Source organism: Scyliorhinus torazame, chromosome 9 (genome assembly GCF_047496885.1).
Source record: "Scyliorhinus torazame isolate Kashiwa2021f chromosome 9, sScyTor2.1, whole genome shotgun sequence".
In the NCBI taxonomy this organism is placed as follows: domain Eukaryota; kingdom Metazoa; phylum Chordata; class Chondrichthyes; order Carcharhiniformes; family Scyliorhinidae; genus Scyliorhinus; species Scyliorhinus torazame.
In genome coordinates, this window is record NC_092715.1 from 33,363,930 (window position 1) to 33,377,390 (window position 13,461).

At 44.3% G+C, this 13,461-nt stretch overlaps 1 protein-coding gene and 1 long non-coding RNA gene across 2 annotated transcripts; one reads left to right on the forward strand and one right to left on the reverse strand.

Annotated features, from left to right (window-relative positions):
* Positions 1-4,878: 4,878 nt before the first annotated feature.
* On the reverse strand, positions 4,879-8,050 carry hand2 (heart and neural crest derivatives expressed 2). The gene is made up of 2 exons (XM_072515764.1): positions 6,852-8,050; positions 4,879-5,675 (listed from the first exon to the last, which is right to left on the reverse strand). The coding sequence occupies exons 1-2, from the start codon at positions 7,392-7,394 to the stop codon at positions 5,577-5,579; spliced, it is 642 nt and encodes a 213-aa protein (XP_072371865.1). The 5' UTR covers positions 7,395-8,050; the 3' UTR covers positions 4,879-5,576.
* A 119-nt stretch (positions 8,051-8,169) lies between these two features.
* On the forward strand, positions 8,170-9,511 carry LOC140429974 (uncharacterized). Its single transcript, XR_011949247.1, has 2 exons — positions 8,170-8,279; positions 9,034-9,511. It is a non-coding gene; the product is annotated as an uncharacterized lncRNA (long non-coding RNA).
* Positions 9,512-13,461: the final 3,950 nt, after the last annotated feature.

Consider the following 13,461-nt stretch of genomic DNA (forward strand, 5'->3'; position numbering starts at 1 on the left):
GGGGGGGGGGGGGCTGAGCCAAGTAATCACTCCCAGATGTCTGTTATACCAGAAATAAGAACGTCTATGGTGTCACTAGATCAAACTTTCAGCCAACAATATAAAATACGACCAACAAAGTCGCAACAACAACAAAAAAATATGCCCGGAGGAATAAATTATCCTGCTTTCCGTCAGGCTTAATAGAAAAGTTGGAGGGACATTGTGATGTCAAGTAAACTTGCTCGAATCTTGGCTGTTGCCATGAGGCGAGAGATTTAACATCTTTGCAAATCTCAGTTTATGTAGTGAGAGTGAAGAAAAATTGGAAGGTAAATGCATTTCGGACACGCAAGCTTTGACACCCCCTCCCCCTCTCTCCTCCCACCCTGTGGAATTGGACCGATTCGGGGTTAAGCAGAGGCTGGTTTCTGAGTTTTACGAGGCAACCCGAAATCACAGGGATTTCGAAACGTTTTTTGTGTGGAAAGGGCCAAGAAAGAACCACCTGTCCTGTAAGGTCAACTTTATTTCTTCAGATTCTTCCACTGGCATCAACCCAAAGGTCGTCCCAAGGTCAAGGATTATCTGAAGCTCCAATCGGAGGGAATGGCCCCGTGGGTCTATCTTTGACGCCATCATGACACTGATAACAAATTATCAGCAATTATCTGGTTATTGGAGACATTGGGATCTGCTAATATCATGTAAAAGCTAATCAGTTGCTTTGCCTTCAGGGATATGCGTGTCAGGCAGAGGGGGTTGGGTATGGCGGGGTGGGGGGGGGGGGGGGGGGGGTTGCAGGGAGTCTGTGGATATCCCAGAGAGAAAAAAGTAGAGACAGGAGGCAGAGAAAGGAGCATATTGAGACAGGGGTTGGCTTTAAGATGATGCATCTTTATTGGGTGCAAGTAGCATTTTATACTTAAAACTCGCCAACTAGTTCAGCGGACTGGGGCCAATTGCGAGGGAACAGTAGTATTTATTACATATATATATATATATATATAAAGCGCTTTATTTCTGACCAAAGAGCGTGTTAATATTCACTGTTAAATGTGGTACATCTGATTGATTGTGACTATATTACCATATAGCTAATCATGTAGGCTATCTATGCAAACAGTCTATGCATAAATGTCAATTCTAATTTTTGTTTAAAGTTCTAGCGGACATCTGCCTGTAGCTGGCAAGGTATTTTATCAGCGTGAAATACGTACGGTTGATTATATGCTGTAGCTCATGGGCGGTTTTGTTTTAAAATGTGTATATTTTACAGAGGGGACCTACTCACACAGCGGCGGCCGGCCAGATCCAGCTGTCTTTGATACAAGGGGGGCAGTTATTGTTAAAATAACCTTTAAAAAAAAATTAAACAAAGTTTCAAAACGGAGATTATGGTCCCACCGATTAATGCAATTATGATTTAAAACACCAATTAATCAAAACGTATTTACTCCTCTACAAGTCCATTCATTTGCCAGCGTGTACATTGCGGCCAAGCTTCGTTTAGTCAAAAGCGGTAATCCCAAATTGCGGTGGGAATCGCCCCTTTCCTCTCTCTAGCATGCAGGTCCCAGTGTACTGAGGGTATATTGGACTGAGAGGGCCACTGCGCCGATTTTGTGTGACAGGACGAAATTGGAAATTTCAGCTGAAGCATTCTTCAATGCGGGTCTTCTCACTGAATTATTTTAAATCACAGCGCCCTTTGAGGGCTTGATGTGGAGATGCCGGCGTTGGACTGGGGTGAGCACAGTAAGAAGTCTTACAACACCAGGTTAAAGTCCAACAGGTTTGTTTCAAATACGAGCTTTCGGAGCACTGGGGCCTGAGGAAGGAGCAGTGCTCCGAAAGCTAGTGATTCGAAACAAATCTGATGGACTTTAACCTGTCTTACTTTGAGGACTTAATTTGCGGAAATTTTCGGTTTGAGGAACTTGAAAATCTCCGAGAAACAGGAGGCAGATCCCCAAATGTGATTTAAAACTGCCGAGGCCCCTTCACCTGCCCACTCAAACATCACAATTCGATTGGGAACAATTCCTGCTTAATGTTAAGCTGCAGCCTTCAATAATAGAAAACAGCTTCAAATTCTTCAACTATAACGCCTTGGGAAAGCACATATGTTGATGTTTGATCCGGGAGATCTAGAATGGTCAAATCAAACATCGAACTGTGTTGCTAATGATGATCGCATGGAATAACTGGCAGTAATATGGTGATCGGTGAACGCCAGGACCCCATGTTGTACCGGGGCCATGTCACTGACATCCTCCATACTCCATCACTGCACCAGTTAGCATTTTAACGTCAAATCGGGCATTTGATTCGGCTCCGGCTTGTCTAGCACTCAAATGCTTTAGCCCAGCGCAGAGGCTATTTTAAACAAGGCCGCCTCTCCATTAAACAAGGAGCTGGTAACTATTATCACAGATATTCGCGCTCTCGTTAGACCTGGCGCTGGAAATCAACCCACCTACACCCAGCATTTCGACCGAGCACGCTAACCTCCTGCCACCTCTTTTGAAGAACACATTTGTACCTTTGCTAAAATATGGTAGCTCGGCGGGCCAGCAGGAAATGACTACTGTTTATTTGTTCTGAGGTTTAATCATAGTGTGTCTGCCCGGTGACACCCAGGAACACCGGCCCTGTTTAAAAAGGGATTCATCAAATCAAACATATGGCGTACAGTGTAAACCCTCAGCTCCACCACTTTGTTCAGTGTCTGGCCTGACATGGGCCAATGCTGGGCACCCAGCAAAATGGGCACCTTTGTCCATGAGATGTGCAATGAGAATGGAAATTTCCTCACGGTGAGTTTCTTGAGAGAATAGGTCTGCATTGTGCAGATCTCAAATCGGCGGGAAGTGTGTGTGTGTGTGTTGGGGGGGGGGGGGGGGGGTGTACTGGCCATCAATCACAAATGCAATCACGCTGTTGTTGTCCACTTCGCCATAACCCTGACAATTTAAAATTTACAGTATGTGAAAATGTCTCTGTGGATAGCGAGAATGCTGCACCTAATTCAGAGAGAGCAATTGAGCAAGGAACCACCGAGAGGTGGATCACTGCAATAGCTCACGGTGGTGGTGGGGTGACTTGGGGAGGGGATGGGTGCCTGCCACGGTGTGGGGAGGGGGGTGGGGGTGGGGGGTTGCATGCCACGGTGTGGGGAGGGGTGCCTGCCACGGTGTGGGGAGGGGAGTGGGCGGGTGCCTGCCTCGGCCGAAATACATTCAACCCGCGGTGGTCGAACATGTTAGGCCAGTTTTGTAAAGTGAGCGGCTAACGGGATGGGGTGGGCTGGGAATGGGGGGGGGGGGGGGGGGGAGGGAGGGAACGACTTAAAAGGCTTCGCAGGCAGTGGAATTAAATTTCCCTTTAGCAAGTGTGAGACAGACTGCAACCATCGCCGGTGTTGGCAACAAATGCACTTTAATGTAAACACAGCAAACATAAAATATGACCCTGTGGGGCACATCGCCATTCCCCATCCGCAACTGGTGATTTTAACCTCGCAACCTTTGCCTTTGTAACCTATTTGCACCAGAGTGTAAAGCGTCTCTTATCTTTTATGGGCATTTGTAGATCTAACCTACCCGAGCTGGCGCTGAGTACCAGCAAAATAAGAAGTTGGGGAATATTCATACACCCACGGCGGGTCAGTACAGGCATTCACAGTCACACGACACGGGGGCTGTGTACACTGCAACTCAATGGAGAGTAAAGAAAAACTCAGAGGTGGCCAATTGTACTTTCTGCCTGTTACCATTGCCTTCAAGACCTGCAATCGCCAATCAGGCAACGCTCAAACTGGCGGTTTCTAACATGTCGATACGGAGTACACACACACAGACACACAGGTCTAAACGATCCTTTCCCACAAAGCTCATTGCATGCGGAGTTTTGATTAACAGAAAACAAACACTGCAAGTTCCTTTACTATTCCTCCACTCTCGCTCTCCCACCGGCCAGCATTTCAATCGAGCCTGTCAGAAGTCAAAGGTGATTCCACATAACTGGGAGACAATTTTCTCCTTTAAAGAAACAAATCAGTGCCATTTTAACAGCGACAGCGGAGAGAGAGAGCAATCCTTCTGCCTTAGAGTTGCAGATGGAAGGAAGGCTGTGCAGCAAACTTAATGTACTTGACTGAACAATGTGAAGTACTCCGCCCCCACTCACTCATAAAAGTTCAAGTGAAAAGACGTTTTACAGGGGCTTCAAATTTTGGGAGGGCCCACGGAAAGGTCTCAATCTTTAAATCCAACCTGACTCGGCTGATTTGTGGAGACTTGTGCTCATTTGATCAATTTCAATTATCCATTACCCCCCCCCCCCTATTCGCCCCAGAGCGTTGTCGACATTCATTTATTTTGAAAAACAAAATGGGCTCAAATCCTGCCGGGACGAAGTCCATTAATTCGAAAACGAATCATGGCTTCTTTTATTTTTGTGGTGGGTGGGAGGAGAGAAGGTAGCTAAAAAATCCAACCGGTTTCAGTTCACGTTGCTCAGACAAGAGAGCTTACTCAGCGCCGGGGAATGTTTGGAAAACCTTTACAAATCTGTTACAATCAATGCGCTGGACGCCTGCCATTTGCGATTTGGAGCGCCCCGAATGAAATTGCAATTCTGGAGGAGGTACAGCAAATAATTAAAAAAAAAAATATTCAAACCTTGCCACACGACCCTCGCTTGCGAGATAATGATTGGACTTAATTTTAATTGTCTTTATTTATAGGGCAGGCCAACTTTCATGGAGGGAGGGAGGGCTGTAATACCTCAGTCTTTTTGTTTAATTGTTCATTAGATTGCTTTGAACATAACCTGAGTCAATCTACACATGTTAACAGACCGAGTCGAAATGATGCAAATGTGGATATCTATGTATTTTTGTTAAAAAAAAGTGTTTTTTTTTATTATTGACAATAATTACAACGTTTACAGCTCGAATATTAATCTCCCGCTAGCTGGACGGAATTGCACAAGTCAAACAATTACTGGGAACTGATCGAATGGAATACTCCATGACCACAAACACAACACAATACTGGATACTGCACACTAACATGACCACTTTGGCACGTACACCTACGTTTGGCTTCATTATAACATTAGGGGTGAGGGGAGAGGGGGGGAGAAGGAGAATCCTTGAATATTTATATCCAAAAAAAAAGATGTACAAGGTATTTCCAAACATACACTTCACATACATAATTCTTTATCAAGATTTGTGTTCGTGTGTGTGTGCTATAATTCTTTTAACGTTTAAAAATGAAGAAACATTCACATCTACTATGAAACAATACCACCCCTTACCCACTTGTCTTTCTTTTCTTCCAAATGCGAAATGCCTTTTCCTCCAACAATCCGTCTCTTTCTCCCTTCTCTGAGATGGGGCAAATTGCACATAAATAAAGCGGATTCTGGACAATACAGAGCTTCTGTCGACGTGCGAAAAGTTGGCGTGACAGTACTTGGGGAGGGATGGGGTGGGAGATGTGGGGTGGGGATGGGAGGTGGGAGGGGGGGGGGGGCAAATTCGGAAGTCTCTTCCGCCCCCATCTTCTAAGTTCAGGTTCAAACTTTCACTGTTTGAGCTCCAGAGCCCAGACGTGCTGCGGCCAGCCAGTCCTTCCTTTCGTTTTCTTGTCACTGCTGCTGACTGTATTTTTCAGAACCTCATTCTGTCAAATCCCAGCAAAGGGAAAACGGGAGACAGTTATTTATGATGCGATTGTGCCCCCCCCCCCCCACCCCTCCCATTGCAGATTTCATGTACAGAAAAAAGTGGATCCACTCAGAATGCAATGACCCTCTTTTGTCAACCCAACCCGCTCACAAGACCAGTTGGGGTATTTTCTTTATAATATTTAGGCCTTCATTTCTTTTTGCAACAGTACCTCCAGATTCAACTCATAGCTCCCTCCTTGAAAATCTACAATGGGATCCAGCGCCTCGATTGAGCCCTGTGTACGTTTTTCGGATAATATGCTTTTTTTGTTGTTGCAGTAAACACTTCCACATTTGGCCCATGACCTTGCTAGCTTTACCATACTTTTAAATAAGCTTTGCACAGCAACAACAAAAACCCTACCATGATGGGTTTACTGTGAGTCAAAAGGGGGAGTTCAGCCTTGAAATCTTTTGTCAATCGCGGATTGAGTTAAACTGGGACGGGCAGGATTTTGGGCCAACGTTCAAAACACAGAGTGTTACTTTGCACGGTGTTTTTCAGTTGTCCATGGGGTGTGTGTGTGTGTGGGGGGGGGGGGGGGGGGCAGATCTAAAAAATATCTAAACCCCACAAAATACATTGGCAATTCTGGAAATGACATAGGAATGGTGAGAACTAACTTGCTACCAAGTTTTTAAAAAAAGTAACAGAAAGTTAAAGGATATTAGGTCCTGTTTCTCCATTCTCCAGAATGAATTCAAACAGGGCCCATCCAGTACCTGTAATTGTTTCCGCCCGGCCTATTTCTTGTCAAAAAAAAAATGTCGTTCACACACACAGAAGAAAAAAAACAAATCCCAAATTCCTACAGAACCAAACTCAGCCTTAACTCTGTCTTAACTCCTTAACTCACTTAACCCGAGCGCGCCTCTTGTTTTGCTGCACTGAACTTAATGAAACTGACAAAATAATGAAACTGACAAAATAATGAAACTGACAAAATAATGTCCCTCGGACAAAAAAAAACACTTTTGAGACTTTCGGTTGGAATTAGAGGGGAAAATTAAACAGAGAACAATAGTTCTAAGAAAAAATAGTGTAACTGTGGCCTTAACTTGGGAGGGGGCATTTTAAAAAAAATAAGACATTCTCTATCAAATAGAAGTGCAATGTGACTCCTGCTTACCAGCTCTCGCTTCCTTTTCTCCTCTTTAACATCCAGCTTCTTGATTTCTGCTTTGAAGGCCTCCGTCTCCCCATTCTGGTCATCTTTGGCCAGGAGGTCCATGAGGTAGGCGATGTAGCTGGTGGCCAGGCGCAGGGTTTTGATCTTGGACAGCTTGGTGTCGGCGGGCACGTTGGGGATGCACTCGCGGAGCTCGGCGAAGGCGCTGTTGATGCTCTGAGTCCTGCGCCTCTCCTTGCGGTTGGCCGTTCCCCTGCGCTTGGTCGGCCGGCCTCCGGGCACCCCCGCCGCTGCCGCCGCCGCCGCCGAGACACCCCCGTACGACGAGTGGTCGAGCCCGGCGCTGCCGTTGGCGTACTCGGGGCTGTAGGACGGCGCCATTGTGTAGTCGGGGGGAGACATCTCGGCGTGGCTGATGAGCCAGCCGTGGAAGTAGGGGCTCTCTTCGTGACAACGGCTGGCGGCAGCCGCGGCGGCCGCGGCGGCGAAAGGATAACCGTCATGTACCACTGGGTGATGAGGGAATCCACCAACTAAACTCATCTTCCGATTATAAGGCGACCTCCCCCAGTCCTGTCTCCTTCTCTGACCCTCTCCACAATGTATGGAAGGATTGAGAGAGAGTAACAAACAAGAAAGAAAGGTGTACAATATTTTGCAAGTATCTCTTTAGATTTTCACCCTCCCCCCCCCTTTCGTCGCCCTTTTTTGGGGGGCTCCTTGCTGGCCAAACAGAAAAGCTCTAAAGTGAAGAGAATGTTTTAAGCTTTTAAATATCGCGGTGCTTTACTTACAGCCAACTTCCTCCATTGTGCAGTCTCCCCCTGGATAAATTCTCCCCTTTTTGCAATAAGTAACTGTCACTTTTGGGGAGAAAAAAAAGTGTGTTGGAGCTCCCGTCCCCAGAAGCATCAAGATGCACCACACCACAGTCAAAGAGAGAGAGGGGGGTGGGTTTGCAAAAAAATAAAAAATCTTCAGATGAATTTGGAAAAGTTTCAGCACCGGTCTATCTCTCTGGCTTTCTCTCAAACACAGGCAAAGTTTTGCAAGAAAAGGGGCGGGAAACAAAATAAAAACACACTAAAGCTCGACAAAATGATTAGCAATGGTGCTCCAATATTTTCTTGACCCAGAGTCGCCGAGGCTGAGGAACAGCAAAGATTTTCCAATTTCCTTGTAAAGCTACATCTTGAGGCAGCTTGGGTTAATATATGTCGTCAGAGCGCACGGCGGCCAATGAGGCTGTAGTAGGGGAGGGCCACCAGTCTCAGCATGAAAACTGCTTCCCCCCACCCCCTCCCCACATCCCCTGTTTACCTACCTAATTACCCAGGCCCCGCTTTTGGATTGGCTTGCAAATCTCCCTTCCATCATGAAATTGACAAGCTGCAAAAAAAAAACAAATAATAACAACCTCGTAAACAGGTATTTCTCGCGTAATTCTCGAAAGGTTTTCGTTCTTGGGACGGTGGTTCAAAGATAAACTTATTATGTATGTGTTTCTTCGAAGACACCAGTGTACCTAATGCGTGGCGGTTCATAAACGGAACCCGCGAGGCGTGCTGAATACACACTGTGGAGTGAACCGTTTGATTTTCCACCCCATTCCCTCCGCCCCCACGAAGACAAATTTGCTCTTATTTAAAAAATAAATAAAATGCAATCGCTGCCCATGCATTGGAAGTAACTGCCCCCGAAGACGTTCCCCTTATACGCGTGCCTTAAGAGGTTGGTACACCGTGCATTGCAAATTGGGAGCGTTTTTTTGGTTGCATTGCAGATCAATTTCCAAAACTGGGCCAGTAACTGACCTGGTGAGAGGATGAAAGAGAACTCTGTGGTTAAAGAAAATGGGGTGGGGGGTGGAGAGAGGCGTTGAATCGCAAATTTCATCACTGTTTTGGGCAAAACCGTATGTAGTTCACTGAGGAAAGTAAAGGTTAAATATCATGTTTTTTTAAAAAAAGGTAAAGTAACGTTTTACTGTGAAAAAAAATGTCGATTTCATTACAAGAAGTAGAATAGATACACTTCTAACCATCATTTCTTTTCATAGAACCAGAGTTGGGCCAAGATGCGAATATTGAATGAATACATTTTGACATTGAAATGGATTTGATTATAAATAGAACATCCACGGCATAGAACAGAGGATAATATATTATTTTTGTCTTTACAGAGTCCCAATCTGGCCAAATATAGAACAGCCTCACTGACAGAATTGTGCAGAAAGATGGCCAAGAGGCTATGGCAAGATCTAGAGGCTCCCAGTTTTATAGTGTATTACTGTAATGCAGGTTGGATGTATGGATACATGTGGACCCTCCACTTATTCATCGTTTGTACAAAACAATTGAAAATGTGATTCGGTTGGAGGAGGGAGAAGGGGCTAATTTCGTATCCGTTATTATTTTCTGTAACAATTCTGGAGGGAAAGAAAATAAAACTGACAGGACACTGAAGCTGTCAGTGAGATAGGCTCTCTAAGAATATTACCATGCGTATGGGCCTGTTGAATCTTATTCTTTAACAGATATCTCATGATTTCTGTAGGGAATCAGCAGTATGTCGAACCGCACTGATTATTATATTCACATTTGAGTCTCAAAGGGTTGTATCGTCCAACGGAATAATAAATTTGTTTTAATCGCCCTCAATTATAATCGTTATTTTAATTATCACTAAGACCCAGGTCACAGCGGACTGTTTGACACTGTCTTTTATTATTTTTGGTTTCTTTTCCTAAGCCAGTCCAACTCACAAAAAACAAATCCCAGGAAGTTGAACGAGTTGAGGGTATTCCTGTCCTAAAGTTCTATCTTGGAAAATTGCTTTCTTAGTGTGTGTAGCTTTGGAAACACCCACTAGCGAAGCTATCTTCCCACCGCAAGCTTCCGCATTTGTCTCTGTACGAAAGACTTGAGAAGCAGTTTCAATGATCTGCAAAGACATGCACAAACCCTCCTTGTTGTGTTACATCTCGGTTTTGCTTTACACAGCAGCAAATGATCTAAAATATACTGAAATGAAACAAGAATGAATAATGATAAGAATAAAGACGAGTGAAAACGCTACTTTCAGTATTGCGCAGTGTGAGTGTGTGTATGTTGGGGGCATCTATTTAAATGATTAACAATAATTACACTTAAAAGCAAACAAAAAATATGCATGATTATGTAAGGATTTGGAAAAAAAAAGCTATTTGCCGAATGCACCAGCCCTGCTCGCTGGACAGCCGTTTGGACTTGAAATACTCAGGAATATGTTTAGTTTTCTGTTAAGTAAACTGCTTAGAATTTAATATTTTTTGTTGCAATTATTGTAAGGCTATTCCAGACTGACTGCGCCTGCAGAACGCCATGGAACAATTATTCTGTAGAGAAAATAGAGCCGGCGTCGTTGCCCACTGACCTGCAAATCAAACAGGGCGATGGGTCTTTGCAGCAACGGGCCAATCGTTCCTGCAAATCTCACTTATCATGGAAAATACACCAAATATACTTTGCACTGAAAAAGCTGAGGCAGAACCATTTAATGCCTTCGATATAAATAATATAAACATTTTCTTTCTGTTGCTGTTCTGACGCACCAACAATAATCCTGTTTAAAAACCATTCAGCGTATATTCTACTCAACTGTAATATCAGTTACTGCACGTTTATTATGAACATGTGCTTCCTGTGAGCAACCCGTACAATTTCCCAGCACACACAATTTAGAAGAAATCTCAGCATTTTGTAGATTTCAACAGCAGAAGAATGAAAATCAAACCGGGCGACGAAGAAGCGGCCAATTGAGAAATGATTCACAGAATCGGAACCACTGTGGACACAACCACACTGGCTGAATGCCCTCGTAAGGGCTCATTCTCCTATCATTTACAACGCAAAGGTCCAAAGCTGGTTTAAACCAGGGGGCAATTTGCATAGGGCTGCAGTTAGCGATCGCCTAATTTCAATTGATCAGCTTTAAAAACAAAATTAAAGCATGTAACGGTCAAAAGAAAATTCACATCACCCCATTCAGATTACATTTCCCCGGATTGGCCCGGACGGAATAATTACAAATATGAGGACAGTACATAGGGCGAAATTCTGAATGCCGCCCCCCCCCTTTTACCAAGATAACCTCTTCCCCAAATTTAATATATAAAAGTAACATAAATAAATGAACATATATTACACAAAAATTAAAGGACACCCGCGAAAACCTCGGGACGAGGTTTAAGAAGGAAATTGTTCGGTAGGGTGTCTATCCAGTGAGATTGTGGACATGACCATTATAATTACTTGTATATCAGATATTCTTACTCGCTCGAGGTTACATACACTATCATCTATCTGAAATTTTATCGATATATGTCCATCCATCTAAAATCTATCTTAAAAACTATTTCTCTCAAAATCTATTTATATCCATCTACCTACCTATCTATCTATCTGTCTAACCGCACACACATATGAAGGCTATTTCGCACAGTTAAATACATCCTGTATAATTGTTACTTGGCTAACATGATAATGGAAAGTTGGACCCACTGTGTCAATGTCACAAATAAAATAGAATTCAGTGTCTTTCAAAATTGAAATGAGAAAAATAGGTGATTTGGTTCTAAAAAAAAATCGTGGCGAGATTACAGTTCAGCTGAAATATTTGGCCGATTGTTTGACATTTGATTTATGTGGAACAACGCTGACCTGATTTTTGGACGGGTATATGGCACAATTCCACACCCACATTTGCAGAACTCCAGGTGTGGAGTGCAGCTTGGCAAAGTTCCATGCACCAAGATCTGTCCATCGAGTGGGGTGGGGAGAAAGCTTCACCCCCCCCCCCCCCACCTCCCCCCTGAGTGTGTTGTCGTTCTAGATCCTGTCCCTTCACTTGTTGGCGCAAAGAATGAAATTCGACTAAAGGTGATAGTTGAGGGTTAAGCGTGCGTAAAAAAGAATTCGAGCACGGCTATGGACTTGATACGAGCAAAGGTGACGACCTGTCTCCCTTAACCCCACCAAGGTGCGCACTAAAATTAACGGTCCCTTTAAGATAAACAGGTAGCCGCCAGTCTGTGAATTATTGAGGTGCGCTGCCGTCTCTGCTCGTAGGGTGGCGCAGTTCAATGCCAGGGGATTTGGAGCAGAATGCAAACAGGGCACTTGTAATTGCATGCCATTCCCCTCCACCTCCCCAACCCCCACCCCCTTCGCTTTCGTCCTAACAACTCGACAGGATTTCAAAGTTAAACTCTGCTTAATAACGTGTGTGGAAAATTGGTTCATTTATACTCGGGCTGTTTAATGTTCCTTGCTGGATAAACAACCTTTCTCTTTTTAGTGCAAGGTAGTTCAACCGCTGACGTGAGTTGTTTGCAATTTCACTCCTGAGAAATAAAGGAAAAGGTTTTTATTTTGCCGAGGTAGCAGTCCAGTTGAGCGTACAGAATCGGGTGTAGCCGTGCAGCTAGAAGTGCACATTTTGGGCATTGTATTGGCTGCTGCTGCCGTGGCGAATCTCAGGGTTAACGTGGGCAGGCAGAGGAGAGAATTGCAAATCTCAGGGTTAACGTGGGCAGACAGAGGAGAGAATTGCAAATTTCAGTACATCTGCACCCACAATTGCTTTGCTTGGCAGATGGGTAATACACAATGAAGTTATCCTCATGCCACTCGGTTGCCTTGTAACCAACATATGTTGCTTCACAGACAGCTCAAGATAACCGGGCAAGCGGTCTGCTGAATGGGTGAATGCGAGTTAAATGCGAAAGGCTACATAAAAATGTTAATGTCACACTTTTATATTTAAAATATATAGGGGCTGGTTTAGCACAGGGCTAAATCGCTGGCTTTTAAAGCAGACGAAGGCAGGCCAGCAACATGTTTCAATTCCCGTACCAGCCTCCCCGAACAGGCGTCGGAATGTGGCGACTAGGGGCTTTTCACAGTGACTTCATTTGAAGCCTACTTGTGACAATAAGCGATTTTAATTTAATTTAATTTCATTTAATTGCGTCAAGATCGAAATCCTCATGTTTGCTCAAGAGTTCTATGAAACAACGCCAATCTATACACACACACATAGATATACACACGGCCTCATAAAATGTACAGTGCAGAAGGAGGCCATTCGGCCCATCCAGTCTGCACCAACCCTAGAAAAGAGCACCCTACCCAAGGCATAACTCCACCCTATCCCTACACCTCCATCCTATCCCCGTAACCCCACCTAACCTTTTTCGTACACTAAGGGCAATTTAGCAAAGCCAATCCACCTAACCTGCTCATTTCTGATAATGATGATGTGGAGATGCTCACCTGAGGAAGGAGCTGTGCTCCGAAAGCTAGCGATTTGAAACAAACCTGTTGGACTTTAGCCTGGTGTTGTAAGGCTTCTTACTACATCTCTGATGGTTTATAACGTGGTTTATAACGAGTAAATGGGTAACTACACAAACACAGAGGAACCAAAACCAACGCCTTTAACAAAACACGTACCAAGATGAAATGCCAGCCAGTATCAAAATTATACCAGCTCTGCCAGGCCCGTGGGAGGGTCATTGCAGCCGGAAAACCAAATAAATGGATTGGTAACTTTGTTTTATATATACATA